At 39.9% G+C, this 20,732-nt stretch overlaps 1 protein-coding gene across 1 annotated transcript; it reads right to left on the bottom strand.

Moving 5' to 3' along the window:
- Positions 1-1,405: 1,405 nt before the first annotated feature.
- LOC144368607 (PRAME family member 20-like) lies at positions 1,406-20,057 on the bottom strand. The gene is made up of 5 exons (XM_078027790.1): positions 19,871-20,057; positions 19,569-19,716; positions 3,738-4,037; positions 2,787-3,140; positions 1,406-1,979 (listed from the first exon to the last, which is right to left on the bottom strand). Exons 1-5 carry the CDS (start codon positions 20,055-20,057, stop codon positions 1,406-1,408), a joined length of 1,563 nt encoding a protein of 520 aa, XP_077883916.1.
- Between the last annotated feature and the right edge of the window lie 675 nt (positions 20,058-20,732).

The raw sequence follows: 20,732 nt of genomic DNA, 5'->3' as shown, positions 1-20,732 counted from the left end.
TGTGCTTGCTCACAGCACAAATTAACCTAGAGTCAGAAGATGAGAAACTCAAAGGGAGGTGAGTGCTTTATCCGCAGACATCTGAGAAAAAATCTGCCCTACATGTGCAAGCTAGACTTAGAGCTGGAGTAAAGTAAGTGCCACAAAGAGGGAGCAAGGCACAAAGATCACTCTGTGGGTGACAGAGAGGATGGCTGTCCTTTGCCCAGACTCTGCTACCAGTTCCAAGAGTGAGCTGCAATCTGCTTACACATTGAAGTGTGTTCCAGTTCACTATGTGTGGAGAATTATTCAAGCCATAATAAAAACATGTCCACAGGCAGCTTTAGAATACCTCAAATGAAGACTGGGTAGACATTGTTTTCATTCTTGGATGAGAAACAAAGGCTAAGGTCACTGCACGACCCCTCAGCCCAGTTCTCAGTGGAGGGAATTGTTAGAAAAAGATCTCTCAGTTATGTGCTAAATGCGCCCCCCCACCAGAGCTTGTAATTGATTCAGTTTAATTTTGAAATATTTACAAGTGTTATCTACATATATGATTCTATATTTTGCTGAAAGCGAATTTGGGTACCTTCAACGGGCACCAAAGGTTTAACTGTGGACAGACTACCTAGGTGGAAGACAGGTAAGGTTTGGTGAGGCCCAGAGGCTCTGATCAATGTGCAGCATGGACACCTCCTGCAGCACTGGGAGTGGGACAATGGGGCCTTTCTTATGCACAGATGCCCTTGCCCAGCACACCCAGAGACCAGGACCTGAGTTTTCAGGGTCTAAATGGAGACCCATGAGGAAGAACCAGCATTGAATGTCTGGGTGGCACTGAGGTCCACTGAGAAGAGGTTTTCTTTAAATGGCTCATGTTCAATGCCTACATAGAATGTTTCAATCCACCTGTGTGAACATGCATGTGCTAAGCCACAGAGTAGCCACACATCATAACCAGATTTCAGTTTGATACCTTGACTTCCTAGCGATGAACCTCATTGTTCACCAAGTACCCCATGTCTTCTTTCTCCATCAGCACCTGGAGAATCCCAAGGTTTCATTAGAAAGCCAGGAAAATCGAGTGCAGAGGATGACAGAGTACTAACCTTGAGATTCTGTTCCTTTTATGATGATTTATGGACCAGCCATGAAAGAAAGTAGAATCTTTCTGTGCCCATCAAGCCTGAATCCCATTCTAAGAATCCAGGTCCCTATGTATGTCTCTATAGAGACACATGTTCTGAAGGTCCTATTCTAGGAGGGCTTTCCTCCAATTGAGCCACCTGCTGTACTTTCCTTTTCCCATCCACTCTTTAGGCAATGCCTGAAATGGTGGGCTCTGTGTTTCCTCTAAGGTGACCTTACATCCTGGTTATATCTACAATTGCCTAGAAGTACACTTTTGAAACACACTCAACTAGGCAGCTGTTGGACAGGAGCAGTGAATGAGGCCCTGGTTATACAGGAACTTGGAGCCACAATGACGACAGGGGACAGTACAGAACACAATGATGTTTGGCTGCCTAAAATCCCTCAGTATTGCTGTCAGCTCAGCACAGAGTTGGGAAAATCTCCCTGGGTGGATGGTACCACGGGCATCATAGCTCTTCAGAGGGGCAGAATACAGCTCTACGCTCAAATGGCTCAGCCTGGCAGTGTGAAGCAGCAGGTCCCTCAGGGTTGAAATAGAGAGGTGGTTCCCATGGATGCTCAAGAACACTAGCTGGGAGCAGCGGCTCAGGGCAGGCAAGAGGGCTTGGAGCTGGGAATCAGTGATCCCACAAGCTGCCAAGTCTAGGATGTTCAGTGTGGTTGCAGTGCTGTCCAGCAGGATTTGGAGGGGCTCCAGACTGAAATCGGTCAGTTTGATGCCCCTCAGTTCCAGGTGTCTGAGCTGTCTTGCATTTGGATATCGGGAAAGGTAATTCCAGTCAGAATCTGACAGTGGGCAGTTGGTTATTGAGAGGGTCTCCATGGGGGTCTTCAGGTTCCTAATTAAAAACCAGACTGTTAGTTCTGAGGAGCAATGTCAAGGAGGGAGAAGACAAATTGGCCCAAAACCAAAGTCACCCTGGTGATCCGACAATGGTCCACAATGAGGATGCTGCCTTTTGCAAAATCTGGTCATTCACATCACCCCATGTAAGGGTGAGCATTTCACCACATCTCCTGTGAACAGATGAGTCCACATATCTGTGTCCCCTCCTCACTTACAGGTCTGGCCACTGGAGGTCATGGGAAGTCATGTATGAAGAACAAATTTGGGCAGGATGTAACAATATCCACTGGGGTTAACCCTCAGAGAGGCACACAACCTATACCCTCAGCAAGATTTCTACCCCTGCTTCTGACCCTTACACCCAGGATTACTACCTGGAGTTTAGAACAGCCTTCCCCAGGTGGGTATAAAGGCAGGTCCTCTGCTCCCAGCTGGAGATCACAGAGCTTCCCTGTTGACAGGTGTCAGTGTTGGGGCTTCCCTCCTTCTAAGCACTCTTCTCTACCTGCTTTCCACCACCTTTGCTGGACAGGCCACCCATGGAGGGAACATCAATCCCATTTCTAGCTTTTGTCCCTCCCAACTGAATTCCCAGCATGGTGGCACGTCCCAGACTCTGGACCCTTATTTAGGAGTCTGCTCCAACTCATGTTATGTGAACTAGCTTCAGGATCCAATAGGAACTAAAGGATGAGTTGTTTTCCTTCCAGTGCCTTATTAACTATGAGAGTGTCAGTGGCTAGTAGGTGCCAATTTCCTGTAACTGGTCTGCAGAGGATATTCACCCCCTCTTACTCACCTCAGCACCTGTTCCAGGTGACCCTCAAGGAGGAAGAGAGCATTGGCACAGAACTTCTGCAGGCAGTCAATCCTGAGGAACTGTGAGGTTAGCTGGGTAAGCAGCTGCTCCTGCTCCTCTTGGGAGGTGTAGGCAGACACATAGATCTTGGAGACAAGCAGCTTCCTCAGGTTCCTCATCTGGCGGAAGAATGGAGCACAAGCAGCCAAGGTGAAGGGCGCCCAGGCACAATGCACTTCCACCTTCTGGACAGAGTCCAGCTGCAGCAGTCTCAGGACCTTCCTGGTGTAGCTGGTGAGTTTCCCAACGATCTTCAGCCTATTGCAACACAGGTAAAGCTTGTCCCTTCTCTGTCTGACCCACAGGAAGAAGTGGGTCATGAATTAAACCAGGGGTCTATTTCTGAGTCTCAAGTCTATGACTACCTTGAAGGGTGGCTTAGCTGCCATTGCTGGACCAAGTTTCAATGTTCGATTCTTTTTAATTTCCTCTGGTGACAGGCATCAACCACGGCTCCAGACCACATCCTCCAGAAGTTCTTGGGAACATTCCACAAATACAGCACTTGCAGTTTCCACCTCTTGCGGGAACAACAGCAGAGTCTCACAACTGAGACCCCTTTTTAACCTCTTAGCTGCTGCCCCAAGCTCCCCCTCTTCGTTCTGTCTTACTTTTCTCCATCCACTTCTCTCCCATCCAGGCTGGTTTCCCCACTTGTACAGACTGAGGCAGAGACAGGTATAGCCTCCTTCATGGGTCACCACAGCTGCCACAAGCACCTCAACATCTGGAAGCCTTTCCCAGATGGGGCTCAGCATGGTCAAGGCCTCTTCTTGCTGGCAGCACAGGAAGCCTGTGGTGCACAATTCAGCACCCACTCCTCCCTGCCTATACCCATTTCTTCTCTGGCACCCAAGGTGCTTTCTTCCAGTCCACCTAGGTCCCCCTCACCTGGGGTGATCCTGCTGGGCAAACAGCATGTCTAGGCCATCTAGTGCCACTTGGATTATCTCAAGCTGTGGCTTCCTTATCAGTGCCCCCAGGGGAAGGTGGGTGAAGGGCCAGGGCTGCACAATTTTCTTCAGGACCTCAGTGTGTCCCCTGCTGAAGGCCTCCTCAAAGAGTGGTGGGAAGAGCTCTATGGGCAAGTCCTCCAGATCCAGCAAAGCCCTGGACTTGTTGCTCAGCAGGCTGTGCCCTGCCAGCTCCAGCAGCAGCGTAGGTGGGGAATGGATGCTCATTCTGGGGAGTCTGAATGAAGAAAAATCCTGATAAATAGCCCAGGGAAAACGTCACTATCCCATCCATTGCCAGCCTCTGAAAAGGGGGTACTGGGAAGTATACAAGCACACCTCACCCTTATGGGGGAAAGCTTTGGATTATTAATTTGTTATTTTAAAAGGGGGAATTTGAGTGTCATGTGACCTAAACAGTAGGCTCCTAGATTAAACAACTATATAGGTAGAAATAGACTAGCCCTCATATGGATGACATTCCTTTTATTTTTTTTTAAATGAGAATTTATAAAGCATGTGCCTATATTATAAAACACTTAGAAATTAAAACAGAGTCTCATAGATATCTGTTACACATGTGAGATTCTGCCATCCTAGGGGGATGTTGAAAAGAACAAACAGATCAGAACAGAGTTTGTGAACTGTTCCATGAGATCATTTGAAGCTTTTTTTTATATTTGTTTAAACAAATTATAAAAGTACAAAACCACTTAGGCCATACAGTATACTCTTTTAGGGGCTGATATTGGAGACTGAATTTAGGACACTCAACCATTGAGCCACTTCCCTAACCCTATTTTGTGTTTGAGATGGAGACAAGGACTTACTGATTTGTGTAGCATTTCGTGTTCTGAGGCTGGCATTGTACTCTAATAATCCTGCCTCCTCAACCTTTTGAGTTCGTGCAATTATTGGTGTGTGCCACCACACCCAGCAAAAGAGTATAATTTATAGGCACACAATATAAATATTTCCATCATCAGAAAATAGAATTGCAATCAATTAGAATGAAATAGGAATCCAATCTCCTTGGTGAAGAAAGTGGCTGGGGCTCGAATTGGGATTGATCCTCAGCAGCACATAAAAATTAATAAATAGTGACCTGGAAATATACCTCTATTATTATAGTGCTTGCCTCACAAGTAGAAGGCCATGGGTCAATCACCATACCACCAAATTAATAAATGGATAAATAATTAAATTATATTGTTCATATAAACCTTAAGAAACAAAAATAAAACAAATCAATAAAAGTGGGGCATGTTAGCTTAGACCTATAATCCCAGGGACTCTGGAGACTGACACAGGAGGATCAAGGGATCAAAGTCAGCCTCAGCAAGAGCAGGTGCTAAGCAACTCAGTGAGACCCTGTCTCTAAGTAAAATACAAAACAGGGTTTGGGATGTGACTCAGTGGTAGAGTGCTCCTGAGTTCAATATCCAGTACTTCTGAGTTCAATACCTGGTACAAAAAAAAAAGGAAAAAAAGAAATTTGAAAGTGAAATAAACCAAAATGGAAATCCTAATATTAAGCATAAAGGCAAAACCAAACTGAGATGCAAAATCAAAGGCCTAAGTTGGTTCATGAGAAAAGACAGAAACAAAATTGTTCCTAAATCCACACAGGTGAGAAGGGAAGGCGCTGTTTTTTAGGACAGTGAGGGACTTTCAGGATCTGGCCAGGTGTGCAGGTGCTCTGAGCTTCAGCAGGTCAGGATGTGTCTCCTTAGGCTGCAAGACTCTTGTGCTTCTCTTCTGGCTCTGCAGAAGCTTTTATGGACCTCTCTGGCCATGCCCCCACCTCCATCTGATTGATCAGCATCCAATCAGAAAGAAGTATGTGGTCACCTTCCAAAATCTCCACCCACTAAATAATGCTGGGATTTTCTTCCTTGCATTAATTCATTGAATCTGATGGTCATGCAAGAGTGCAGAATCGGAAGATGTGAGAGTCAGCGATGACTTTGCCCATGCACTCCCCACCATGGACTCAATATTGTCCATATGTGACCCTCCTATTTCTACTGTGAGACATAAAAGTATTTAATCCCTAATGTAAGAAAAATATTACTTGAAAATACGTTTCTACAGGGATCTTTGCCATGTCAAAATTATTTGAAAAAAAAATAATTTTCAAGAATAGTTTGAAAATTCCAGAGAAAAAACAGCTTTTTGAAGACAGTAGTGTCATCCACAAAGATTATAGAATGAAAACCATGTTTTCCACAGTCACACAAGTATCAAGTTAACTTGCAGCAAATATGAGCACAATAAGTTAGGTAGCGCACAAAGGAAGATAGAATCAGTCTTTTAGACTTAGGGCAATATTTCTTCTGTTTCTTTGTACTGAGCATGAAACCCATTGGCTCTCTTCCAGTGAGCCACAGCCCCATCCCTTTTTATTTTGTTGCTTTTATGTGGAGGCAGAGTCTCACTAAATTGCCTAGGTCCTCCCTAAGTTGCTGAGGCTGGCCTCAAACTTGCCATGCCCCTTCCTCAAGTCTCCTGATTGCTTTGATTACAGGCACAGGGCACTATGCCCCATCAGACATGGAACCTCTGAAAGCCACTGAGGGTGGAAGTGGCAGGCAAATTGGAATGTTGGAGAAAAAGACACAGGGTTGGACAACAGGTGTCCTTGACTTCAGGGAAGCCACCAATTACAGAGACATCTTTCAGAATCAGGGACTGCCCCAGGGCACATCTCCCAGAAAACCTTTGCCCCAGGCACTTTCCAAGGCTTTCAGCCTGGGAGAACAGAAGCAAAGGAAAATTTCAAGAGTCTGAGTAAAATGAAATTCTAAAATTGTGGAAGGAGAGACAGAAAGAGATGGAATGCTTGGATGAGCCATGTAAAGTGAGCACTTCCAGGGAACATGTAGAAGGGATGGTTTGATGGGTGGTGGTTAGACTATTGAATTTCTGTTTTTTCAGTCTGTCTTTGTTTTAGTTAGCTTTATGGTGTTGTAACCAAAAGACCCAAAGACAAAAACTACAGAGGAGAAAATGTTTATTTAGGTGGCTTGGTTTTAGTGGCCTCAATCCAGAGACAGCACCTCCAAGTTGAGACTGAATCTCATGGCAGAAGTGTGTGGCATAGGAAAGAGGCTCACATTACCAGAAAGCAGAGAGAGAGACAGACAGAGAGAGAGAGAGAGAGAGAGAGAGAGAGAGAGAGAGAGAGAGAGAGAGAGAATTGAACACTTGCAGATACAAACTCTACACCCATATTCACACCCCAGAGATCAGCTTTCTCTAGCCACATCAAACCTGCCCTAATTATCCCCCAGTTAATCCCCCTAGGGATTAATTCACTGGCTTGTTTAAGGCTATAAACCAATCATTTCTCCTTCAAAAACATTGTCACATGTGAGCTGTTGGGAGACACAGCATCTAAACCCTGATGGTCTTTTGGGGTATCTTGTTGGAAAATATCCCTGCTCACATCACATAATCATATGTTAGTTGGATAATTACAATTGGCTAAGGTTATATTTTGTTTCTGTTTCACATAATACCTTGCCACAAATGAAACACATTTAATTTCATGTGTGTGTGCAGCTATATAGGATTAAGGCTACATTCAACACTGTCTCTGGTTTTTATGCTCTACAATATTTGAAATCTACACTCTGATTTAATTTTAGGTTTCTCTGGAATTTGTCTGTGTGTCACCAGCTGAAAGGGTGACTTTATGCCACAGCCCTGACTTCTCTTATTACCCCTGACTTGGTTCACAAGGCAGGTCAAAATGACAATCAACCTAAGTCACAACAGACAGTGGCTCTCCAAAGGACAAATGTGGTCAAACATAATAGGGCAGGAATGCAGCACCCTCAAAGAAATATGAGTCAGAGCCCCATCCTGGGGGCAAAGGGAGACAGGGTGTCAAAGGCAGCTTTGAATCAATTATCAATGGCTCCACAGATTCAGTACCAAGGGTGGCCTGAGTTCAAGGACAATAGGTGGTGTCTGGCCAGGTGTCCTCTTAGAAAACATGGGGGGTGAAGGTTTGGGTGGATTTTATGCAGAACTGAGGTTGGGGCTGACTGGTTTGTGATAGTTCCTGCCATCAGGTAGGGCTGCCCAGGGACTTTCCCTTCGCAGCACCCTGCTTGCACTTCATCAGGATTTGACACAGTTACTGCCTTTTGATTTGAGCACCATTTATGTTTCCCCCAAGGGATGAAAATTTTTTCTCTGGATGTATCACATAATGGTTAGGGTTTGCTTCTATCTCATTGCTAAGATACACTATTCCTGGTTGGTCCAGTCCTCCATTGGTGGGAATTAATAGATGACTAGGAATCAATGTTGAAACTAATTAAGCCAAATTTGAACAACAAGGTGGGTTTGGAGGGAGTGGTTCTCAAAGTCCCTCCACCAGGAAATCACTATTAAATTCAATTTTGCCTATTCATTAGGTCTTGGATATCTCATTTCCAAGCTCTGGCCTTTACAGTTCTATGAAGAGTTAGACTTTTGCACAAATTTTATGAGTAGAGGTGATAATTTTTAAAAAATATTTAGGCCCTGAATTTATGAATTTTTATTTTTTGTTTTTTGACACTGGGCATTGAACCCAGGAGAGCTTTACCACTGAGTTACATTCTCAGCTTTTTTTTTTAAATTTGCATTAGTTAATTATTTAGTTAATTAAATTTTTCATGAATTCAGTTTGGGTACCAAGGTTTGGACCAAGGGGATCTACACCACTGAGCCACATCCAGAGTCTATTTTATAAAGTTTTTTTTTTTCTTTTTTCTTTCTTTCTTTCTTTCTTTTTTTCTTTCTTTCTTTCTTTCTTTCTTTCTTTTTTTCTTTCTTTTTTTTTTTGAGAGAGGTTCTCACTAAATTACTGAGACAGGCCTTGAATTTGAGATCCTTCTGTCTTAGCCTGCTGAATATATGGTGTTATGGGGAGTCCCTCCAGAAAGCACTCTAAGTCTGAATTTCAAATCAAAAGATAGCTTTACTTACCTGACTAGGGACTGTCACCCACCACAGAGTTTCAAGCTCTTTTAGAGGAAAGCAGCTTCCTTATCCATCCAAAGACACTATAAGTACAATATTCATAACTCAGTGAATTCCTTATCCTCATGTAAAGCTAGCCAATCATAGAAATTAAAATATTAATAAGTGGGGCCTCTGGGCTCTAGGTGGTATCAAAATTTTCTAGTCAGTGAGCCAGCACATTAGCTTTTAAGTTCAGTTGAACAAGGTCCTGGTTTCAAGCAGGTGCTAGACAGTCACATTCTGAATTTGGGTGGGGGTCATAGGGATGAGAATCTACTTCAGTCATGTAGATGCAAAATAGCATCAATTCCAGAATATAGCTCTTCATGTCCACCAGTGCATCCTGAGTAGGGTACAATTTGTGGAGTACAAAGTACAGAAGTGCAATTTTTTTAAAATTAGAAAACAACTGCCATTTGAGTTTCTCAGAAACAGCTCTTACAACAGTCTTTCATAGGAGGTAGCAATATGGAGTCTCAGACCTGCCTATGAGAGTTCTTGCTTTATAATTGTATTATCTCACTTTTCAAGTTTTTATATCCATCATCTGTATTTTTTACTAATCTGGAACACATAACTGACAAAGGTATTGATGTATTTATCACTTCATACCACAGCAGCTGGGATTAAAAGTGTTCACCACTACACCTTGTTTTGAATTCCAATTTTGAAGATAGAGTATTTGCCTAGCATGCATGAGGCCCTGAGTTTGAATCCTAGCAACAATAAATAAAGAAATTAATAAATAAATAGATAGATAGATAGATAGATAGATGATAGATCTGTGTTCAAGTAAACTTGTTAGTGGTTTTTGACTTCTTATTCAATTAATATGATTTTAGTTATGTTCAGGGCAATAATCCAAATTATACCTCCTTTTTAGAGAGAGAGAGAGAGAGAGAGAGAGAGAGAGAGAGAGAGAGAGATTTAATGAGAGATTTAATATTTATTTATTTTTATTTTTTGGCGGACACAACATCTTTATATGTATGTGATGTTGAGGATTGAACCCAGGGCTGCGTGCATGCCAGGTGAGCATGCTACCACATGAACCATATCCCCGCCCAAATGATAACTCTTGATCCTAAACATTTAGAATCGTCATGGTTAAAAATCTGTTGGGAATTTATGATAGCCAGTTATTAACAAGGTGATTTGATTGGCATATATTTTAATATAGTGTCCAGAATTATGTCTAAAAAAATATGAGATTCTTTATGAATTTTTGCCATTTTAAAGCCAATATTAATAAAATATCTAAATAAATATAACTTGAAAAAGTTATGTTATATTTGTCAGGATTTCCCCTCATATCAAATTAGGCTAATTGCCTTCATGTCTCTCTTCTAGAAATCCCTTGAGCAAATAAGGAGTTCTCTAGAACATCCCAATGTTAGCTCAAGGTCAAATGACAATGTAGACTTTGATCATAAAAAGTTAGTCAATAATCTCAAAAGGTTTAAAGCACTTAATGAAACCTGGGGTCCCAAATCATTATAAAAGATAAGTCATTTAACCTAAGTGATGAAAGATATTTAAAGTCAATACAGAAAGTTACGTCCTATGAAATAATACTTCAACTTTTAACAGAGATGATTTAGTTGTTACTTTTTCCATGTAATCAGAGAACTTGATAAAACCAACTTGAAGCCTAAAATCTTACTCTCCCCTTTTCCAGTGCTGAGCATTGTACCAGGGGCCAACTGCCCAGTTCTCTTTGGTTTATTTTGAAACAGGCTTGCCAAATTACCAAGTCTGGCCTGAATCTTGCCATCCTCCTTCCTCAGTCTCCTCAGAATCTGGAATTACAGGCATGGCCTGCCTCACCTTGCTTAGAAGAGCAGCTGTTTGAGAGCTGTCAACTGGAACATTCCACGTGAAAGCCATTACTGTTTTTAATTTTCTTCGGAATCATTGCCCACCAGTTTCAAAATGTGCTTGAGAATGAACCATAATAGAATCCACTGAAGTGCAGAAGAAAGATTCTCCTGGAGTTTCTTGGAAGTTGCAGGTCCCATTCTGTGTTTTATTAATCTCTTGAGAGCCAATGATAAAAATCCTGTGATCTTCTTTGGAAAGTTAGGAGTTTAGAAGCCATTTTTTGGTTACACATTATGGTTTTGGCAGAGTCCTCCTGAAAGTCTATTATCAAACTATAAAGCTCAAGGACCTTCTCCTGCATGTTCCCCTGCCCTCCACTTTTGTGAGAATTTGGTACATAAATTTCATTTTCATTATGCAATCTTTCACAGTAGCATCATCAGCTGTGACACTGTGAACACAAAATATTCTAAGCCATTACATGGTCAGTCTTGGCTCCCTCGAGTTGTCTGAATCTGATGGCAATCACTTGGCATGCATGAAGCTGCTGGACATGTGTGTGTGTGTGTGTGTGTGTAGTACCGGGGACTATATACCTGGGGCAGTTTACTACTGAGCGACATCCCCAAAAACTTTTTATATTTTTATTTGAGACAGGGTCTGACTATGTTTACCAGGCTGGCTTGGAAGGTCTGATCCTCCTGCCTCAGCCTCCCAAGTTACTAGGACTCTAAGTGTGCACCTTAGTATCTGGCCATAGAGAATTTAAAACCCTTAAGAGATTACATTGCACCTGGGAGCAAGTGCCATAACTAAAAGGAGAATTATATCCTCAGACTGCAATATTCCTGTAGATGAATGTTATATGAATACCGAGACCCTTAAATAACTCTCAGACCACACATTGCCATTCCATTAAGCCTTTATTGCTGTCCAGCAGCAGACACTCTACTCTCTAAATGCAAGATGTTCAGAGTAACATACCGCCTTCAGTTATGCCTCATATTTAAGCCAAAAAAACCACAAAAGCACGATTTGGGGGTCAAGCCAAGGTAAGCAAGCACACTTAATATGTAAAGAAGAGTAATATACTACAATTTTATTGATATTTTTATATCAAGCAAGTTTTAGACTCTGTAATGTGGAACAATACTCTAAAATAACAGTTGCTATTTCACCAGAGGTATACAAACCTTCATTTTTCCAGTTAGTAGCTCTATAGAATAAAACTTAACAGACACAATGTAACTAATATTTTAAGAAGTGTTTGTCATTTTAATGGTAAATCAAACTTTGGTTTATATCAGTACATTAATATTTGCTCTTAGGGAATAACCTTGAATACTTTTATCAAGTTGTATTACATTTATAAACAACTTAGTTATAATAAAATCTTAATATTTCTCCTTTATTTATAGATGTTTACATTACTTACTTAAAAACTCTTGTTTACTTAGATATATTATGATTATGTTTTACCACAAAAGACTTTCTTACCTGGAAACATGTTTTTTACTAAATATATTTTTATATTTAGAAGCTTTTGATAATTGTTGATCCACTGATTCCTCTTTTTGTTTATACCTTAAAATAACCATTATCAATTTCTGAATTTAGATAAATTAGTCCATTTTAATAAGAGTAAATATATTTATAGTACTCTAATTGAAATGCAGTTGAAACCTCTTGAAAATTTGCATATAATGTAAAGTAAATTGAATTTTTTTAAATCTACCAAAATATGAAAACACTTAGAATGGTTAAATATGTAACCTTATGGAATTTAAAAAGTTTGATTATTTGGTATTACATTTAATAGTTAACATTTAAACTTTGTAAACCAATCAGATGTCTCTAACAAACACATCCATGATTACTTTCATATGTCAGATCAAATTTACATTTTTTTAAAAAAGGTGTAAGACTAGTGCATTGAATAGCATTTATATTTTTCCCATTGAAGACAAATCCTAGAGACAATGGATGTTAGACACTTTATAGACATTACAATTTTATTAAATGTTTGATCACCTAGAAACAAAACTCTGCATTAGTAACTTTAAAGACATTTTGACTTTTATGTATTTACCCAATTTCAATTGAACTTTTTAAATCATTTGAAGCAAAAGTATTTGTGTCCATTTTTTAAATTTTAATTTCTGAGCTCATATATCAATTTTTAGTACTAAATATATATAGACATGGCAATACATGTATACAGAGAGTACCTCAGTGCCCCTACACAAAACAGACAAACAAAAGCCTTGTAGTTTATTTGTTAAAAACCTATTAGACTGAGAATTAACCCTTGTAAATTGGCCTTAAAACAAAGAAAAATGAATTAGAGAAATATATTAACCTATGTGTATCAGAATAAAATTATGAATTTAACAAATATAGACTTTCAAAACCCATACTGTCCTTCTTCCTTAGGTGGTTCTGCTCATCAAAGGTGAAAAGAAGCAAGGGAACATAGACAAATGACAGGGCCTTATTCCTACCTTAAGAAACTTCCCAAAAAGGAACTCCATAGGTCTCCTCAGGAGAGTCACCCAGGTTGGGGTCCCATTGTATGTTAAATATGAGAGTCCAGTATCCATAATCCACTGAGGTGGGAACTATGAGTTCTTTGGGAATTTGGGGAGAAGAAGATATGTGTCAAAGGCAAAGATCTCTGATATGGTTTGGATATAAGTTGTCCTCCAAAAGCCTCTGTATTAATGCAATAGGTGAAATGATCAGATCATGAGAACTATAATACAATCAGTGGATTAATCCATCAAATAGATATATTTCTCTCTGTGTGTGTGTGTGTGTGTGTGTGTGTGTGTGTATATATATATATATATATATATATTCTGTTAATTAGCATGTTTTGAATCCTAGATAACTATTGACAAAAGGCATTTTCAGAAGCTCTCTCTGGTTGCTATGGTCTTCTGACAATGACTGATTTTTGCTGGGTTTCCAGGTAGGTGCCATCCAAACCAGAACACAATTCAACTTTCTTCCTCAGGCGTTTTCGTGAATCTACTCCAAAGCTTTTGTTTGCCCAAGGCTTTTTCAAAATCCAAAGACTCCTGTCCTTTCTATCCTAAAGTCTTTCAGTCTGGAACCTTGTCAGGACTCTCAAGATAATCCTATGACCCAAAGGACTGGAGTGAACAAAGGTGTAAAAGGATGACCAGAATGTTTGGCTGGGAGGTGCAAACAGAAAGCACATAGGAGACCACTCATCATGTGGATCTAGGGGAGAGCAGAAAGCTGGGGCTGGAGAGGTGGCCCCATTCAGAGCTTGATAAGTGGCAATTGGCAGGCTTGGGCAGTGTTGGAACATGGCCTGAGGTCTGTTTCCATTTCCAGAATGCTTTTGAGAGGATCATTCTCCCTAGAGGAAATTAACAAGAAACAGAGACATCATCAGAGGAATCATCGCCACCAAGGTGAAAAAGACTGGTTTTCACTTTAGTTACCATGAGCAGCTTGGCAGACCATGGAGGTGACCCTGATTTCACAGAGTTCATATGGAGCAAAAGCAGAAGATTAGAAAAAGCCTTTGAATGCCATTATAGTTTGCTTTCCACTGCTCATAGGATAAAATTCAAGCTAGGATTCTTGAACTGAGTTGTAATATGATTAAAGTGATATTTGAGCTTCCTGGGGGGCTGATGCTTTTGAATTCAAGTGATAATAGATGAGATGAGGAGACAAATTAGGAGCCTATTAAAATAATGCAGGCAGGAGTTAATGAGATCCTGAAATAAAGTTTCTCATATGAGTGACTGATAAATGAAAATGCTGTGAAAGATCCCTTGATTCCAGGAGAAAACTAACAAAGTCCAGAGAATTCTTTGTTTTGTTTAAGAAGAATATTGTATATGGTTGTAGAAGATATGAAGACTTAAGTTGATAAAATGATAACATGATACATTTGGAGGTGACAGTGAGTCCAATAAGCAGTTGAAGTCACATTTATTGTGATATATGTGTTTCTTAAATTCTAGTCTATGAGAGCCATACAAACCTCCTTATTTCTCATTTAGGTCTTCCTTATACTGTTTTGGCCTTTTAGTGATTGTTAGTGAAAATTAATTTTAGAAGGATCCAGTTCTCCAGGGAATGTTTGCTCAGTGAAGAGGTTAAAAAGAAATAAGACTAAAAGGTATTTATTTGTAATGAATGATGTTGTTATTATGATTTTGGTACTGGGAATTAAACCCAGGGTTGATTAACCACTGAGCCTCATCCCCAGCCATTTTTATGTTTTATTTTGAAACAGGGTCTTTTTAAGTTGCTTAGAGCCTCACTAAATGCTGTGTCTGACTTTGGACTTGGGATCCTCTTTCCATAACCTGCAATGCCCCCAGTCTTTGGGATTACAGGAAAGAGTCACCATATCCAACTACAATTGTTATTAAAATGGTCAGGGTAAATGGTTAATTTTTACATCACCATAATTATTATAACATTTGGAAAATACCTTGTACAATTATATTGGTCTATTCAGCTGAAGCCAAATTCTTGCATAATAAAATATTTTCAAATATCTCTTAGATAAAATATTATATTTTTTGAATCTTTTTAGAGTTTTCTTTTGAAAACATTTAAATCACTTTTGAAGTTTTATTAAGACTGTCATTAATTAAATTTAATTTTGTTCTGTTTAAATAAAGAAAGAAAATTTTTCTACATATTTTAGGCCAATTTTTTCCTATTTTTTCACCTGTGTGAGTGGAAGGGTGCTAATAGGTAAAGTAATTTTTCAGATTTCACATGAGTTTTTGGCAAAAACTCATGTGAATTCAGGGAATGTCCAGGAAGCTATTGAGCACTTCTGTTTATTACATCTTTTACTTTGTAAACCAGCAAAAAATATTTTTCTCTTTTTTGTCAAAGACTGTCTTTATGTTTTAAAGATTTTATTTGTTTAACTTGTATAACAAATATTTGTCTATTATTTTGACTAAATTATTTATTCTAATTTGGTATACATGATGGCAGAATGCAGTTTATTTCATATGACAAATATAGAGCACAATTTTTCAAGTCATTGATTGTACACAAAGTATTTCACACTGTTAGTGTCTATGTACATGTATTTAGGGTAATCATGTCTAACTCATTCCACCATCATTCCTACCCACTGTGCCCCCTCCCTGCTTTCAAGGTTTTAATCCACTGAATTGTTTATTTCTTTTTACTAATTTTTCCATACTTCAAAAGTAATATAGACTCATGTGGAAAACTTAGAAAAGCAAAAAAAAAAAAAAAAAAAGAAAAAGAAAAAAGTTGCCCATAAATGAACAATCCAGAAATAAACACTATTTCTGATATTTTGGTGTATGACTCAGGAAACTCTATCAATCCCCACATATACATACATACATAGATTTATACGCCCAACCTCTCCACAATCATCAAATTCTTTTAAAAGATGTCATAATACATTTTTTTACTTCTATATCATTAAATATTAAATGCTAACGTGCTTTAAAATTAGCACACTATAGCAATCCATGCATTCCAATGTTTATACCAGTGCAGTGCACAGTAGCAGAGTAATGGATCCAGTCTAGGTGCACATTAACAGATGAAAAGATAAAGAAAATGTAGTATATATAGTGGAATTCTACTTAGACATAAAGAGGGATAAAATCATGGCATTTGTTAAGTAAACAAGACTCAGAAAATCAAGGGCAAATGTTTTCTCTTATATGCTGAAGCTAGAGCAAAATAATAGGGAAAACGCAGGGGGCCCATGCAAATAGAAGGGAGACCTAAGTAGTAGAAAAGGAGGATTTAAGGGGAAAAAAGAGGGACTGTAAAGGGGAGGATGCAGAATAAATTGACCAAATTTATGATCTGAACATATATGATTGTACCATGATGAATTCCACCTTTATGTGCACCTGTAAAGCACCAATTTAAAAAACAATAAATACATAGGAGTAAGATCAGTAGAGTTGAGGAAGGGAATAGAGACAGGGAAGAGGAGAGGGAAAGAGGAAGTATCTGGGACTGAAATGAAGCAAATTGCATTCTAGTCATGTATGATTGTATCAGAATGAACTCCACTATTATATATAATTATAATTTGCTAATAAAAATGAAACTGTTTTAAATCAATGCATATCATTCTATTTTATTAATTTATATGATTTATTGTACCAACATTTTTTTGTAGCAGTCAGATTCTTGTTGTTTTGAGATGCTGGGTATTGGACCTCTACCTCTGGTCCACATCCCCAGCCCTTTTTTCTTTTGTAATTAATATTTTTATAAATAAACCACCATAAGCATCAATGTAGCCCAATCTGGTGCATGATTATTTAGGATCAACACTTAGAAATGGAAATATCTAATAATGCATGCATGCTTTAAAAACCTTTGACATATACTTCCAGTTTACCCGTTTGCATTAAACTGAGTTTTGCTGATGGAAAAAACACTAATAAGTATTAAATATCAAAAATAACCAATATTAGAAAATGCTGTTTGACCATATGGCAGATAATTGTTTACACCATGGTTCCAGCAATCGCCTTCTGGGTATATAGCCAAAGGCTATTAAATCAGTATGCTGAAGAGAAGTCTGCACTCCCATGTTCATTGCAACATTATTCACAATAGCCAGGACACTGAAACATCCTGTCTGTAAGAGATGAATGAATATTTATAATGTAGTATATCCAATGGAATAAAATCTAATCTTTAAAAAGAAATAAATCCTGTAATTTGTGACAAAGTGGATGAAACTGGAGGACATTATGATAAATGATATAAGCCAGGCATAGACGGTGCATATGCATAACATGAAAAAGGCAAACTTGTGGAAGCAGAGAATGGAATGGTGGTCTCCAGAGCATAGGGGTGGAAGGTATGGGGAATTTCTAATTTCTGTTAGAATGAACAAGTCCCAGAGATATATTGTGTATCATAATTATTAGAGTTAATGTACATTTAGAAATTACTGAGAGTGGATGATAAATGTTCTGACAACAAAAAGCAAGTAAATTGGTGAAATTATTAATTTAATTGAACCATTTCACAATGTACACATATATCAAAACATCATTATATACCTTGTAATAACACATTATGAAATAAATATATAATTTAGTGCACAACTTTTGTGTGTCAATTATGTATTAATATAAATAAATATATAAGAAGAACTCTTTATATCCTCACTGGAAATGGAATCATCAATTCACATTATTATAATAGCTATAATCCACTAGTAGCTAACACTTATTTGAGCACTTTCCTAATATATATATATATATATTTTTTTTTTCAATTAAATTATATGTATATGATCATTTGTATGTATAAAAGTACAAATTTCTCATTCACTAAACACCTTCTGAATACCTATTAGGCACCAGAAATTGGGAAGGATGTTAGGAATCTATAGTAATGACGACATTGATACTGCAAAGGTAACAGCAGACTTTTCTCTTGAGCCTTCTATGAGATAGGCATGGAACAGTAATCCTCCACCTGATTTATTTCCCATTTTATAATTAAAGAACAAAGAATTAGAGAAAATGTCTAATGCAAATGATCCGCTCTACTTGCAAAGCGGTTAACTAACTTATGGTCTGTTAGGATCAAAAATGTGTCCAGCTACGTCACACTGACCTCATAAAGAATTCAGATCTACTTTTCCTGAAGACCAAGGGTCACAAAAGACAGTAGATGTGCAGACAGTGAGGAGACACCATGGTACATGCTTTCCTCCAGCAGGAACTTCATGGATCTCTAACAGAGAAGGGTCCGACCAATACTACAAGGTCCATGGATTTTCTCATGCATATTTTCTCTGTCTCCAATGCTTTCTTTTTAAGTCCCTTCCTCTGGAACTGTGAGGTTGACTCAGTCAGGTTGCTCTGGCCTGCAGGTCACAGGTGCAGAGGCCTCAGGACTCACTTGGTGCGTGTGGCTTGAGGCTGCCCCCATGAGGGAGTAGGGCAGAAGAGCACACACCTGCTCAGCACACATCCTAGCTGCGCTGTCACCAAGCCAGACCAGACTCCCTCACAGTGGGATACTAACAGAATGACCAAGAGTCAGAGAGGGCGGAGTCTATTTGTTTGGCCAGCAGCATCCCAATGGAATCAGCCACTTGTTTCTGCTGATCTCATCTTTTCATCTCTTCCAAGACCTGATCAGTTTAGTTTTCTTTAAGTTGTGTTTATATTAGTCTCAAGCAGTGGCTGTTGGTGACCAAAGAACCTAGTTAACAGAGGGTATCTATGTGCTAGAACATCCAAGTGCTCCACAGGAGTCACTTTCTTTAATTGTCAGCAAAAGTAGATGCGGTAGAAAGGAAATGATGGACCCTACATGAGAAAGCTGGGGCACAGAGATGTCAGGTCAACTTCTCCATGCCACACAGCTAGGCAGTGATGGAGCTGTGACTCAAACTGGGGTCTGTCAGACCTCCGAGTTCATATCCAGAGCCTTCCTGCAGCCACCACCTCAGTAAAATGTGAGGTACACACAGTGCTGTGGGGCCAGGGAGATGGATGTAGTCAACCCAGCTTATGGATCAAGAGGGACATTGCGGCCCAGCTGAAATCCATCAGATGCAGCCACAGGGAGGGGACAAGTGAGCCAAACACACTAGGTGACCAAGTTAGGAAGGACATCACAGGCAGAGGGCCTGTCCAGGAGACCTGGTCTCTTGCTGGTCTTTCAGAGTCCAGGAAGACAGATGGCCCAGCACTAGTTGATTCGTGGCTCATCTCCCTTGGAATGAGGTTCTGCATTCACTTGGCCTCTGAAGTCCCACCCTGACTCTTGGGGTTCCAGCAAGCAGTCCCACCTCTCTGTGACCTGTCTTGGTGCCTGCTTTTGCCTGAGCATATTTGGATATCAGGCTTGGCGCTAGGGCCAGCTGCTCTGCTCTCTGTGTTCACCTTACTCTGGTAAACGCCCCAGAGAAACGAGTGGTGTCTCCGATGTGCGGAACCTGATGGCAAGGTGCAAGGCGACTGGGCCCGGCTTCTTGGGCAGGTCATGGTCCAGAACTCGGTGGTCCAACTGCAGCCAGTTCTGCTGACCAGTGTCATCTATGAACAAAAAGTACTCTTTTGTTTCAGGTTGAAGTTTGAAGCCATCAGATCAAGGAGTTCTCTTGACATAAATTTGGGCTGAACCAGCGGCTCCAGCCTTCTGTCATCCAGAAGGTGCACCTGGCAGTGCCTGTCCTCTGTCATCTGGTACACATCTGCAGCCTGCACATGTCCGCAGCACCTGGTGGCAAGCCAGCAGCCGCTCTGTAGGCCATCTCCAGAGCGTGTACACTGTCAGGTTCCACAGGAAGGGTCTGCTGCTGAACAGCAGGTACCCCATGCCACACATAAACACCGTGGCCATCCTCTTGGCTTGGGTGCGGGGTCCCCACTGCCATATCAACACCACCTTTGTGGGCAGCTGTGTCAAGCCTGCCCCCTGGCTGGTCTAAAGCTCGCGCCCTGGCCAGTTCTGGGCAGCATGCCGCGGGATTGGGCACCAGCCAGCCAAGTGTCGCAGTTGGCACTAGTGGCCTGAGTTTGCTCAGACAGACCACAGGCTGCGCTAAGCTCAGCCAGATCCTAATATATTTTTAATTCTTTATGTTATTCTTCAAAATAATCCTATGAGGAAGTACTATTGTTTTCTCTTTACTATTGCTATTATTACCATTGTTGTTATTATTACTCTGATTTTATACCTGAAGAAACAGAAACACAAAAAAATATTGAAAGTTAGTCAGCTAGTAAGTGCAGAGCCAGAAGTCAAGCAGGCTCCTGGGTCCATTTTTAATCACTAGACTTTAATGGTTCTTACGTTTTGGGTTGTATGCTTTCTCAGCTTTATGTTTTAGAAAACAAATACATAAGTCTATGTAGTATGACTTTTCCTGAATGTTAGTTATAGGAAATTGGTTATAGGAAATTGGTTCCAATATGTGATACTACTAAATGGGTTAGTAGACCTGGACCATTTACATTTGCCTCAAGATAATCGTATATAAAAGATAAGAAACATAATACTCATGCATATACTCTATTTTTTAAGCTGTGGCTTTCTAGTTCTAAGTTTG

The sequence above is a fragment of the Ictidomys tridecemlineatus genome, chromosome 11, assembly GCF_052094955.1.
Source record: "Ictidomys tridecemlineatus isolate mIctTri1 chromosome 11, mIctTri1.hap1, whole genome shotgun sequence".
NCBI classification, from domain to species: domain Eukaryota; kingdom Metazoa; phylum Chordata; class Mammalia; order Rodentia; family Sciuridae; genus Ictidomys; species Ictidomys tridecemlineatus.
This window is presented reverse-complemented; position numbering and strand designations above follow the sequence as displayed.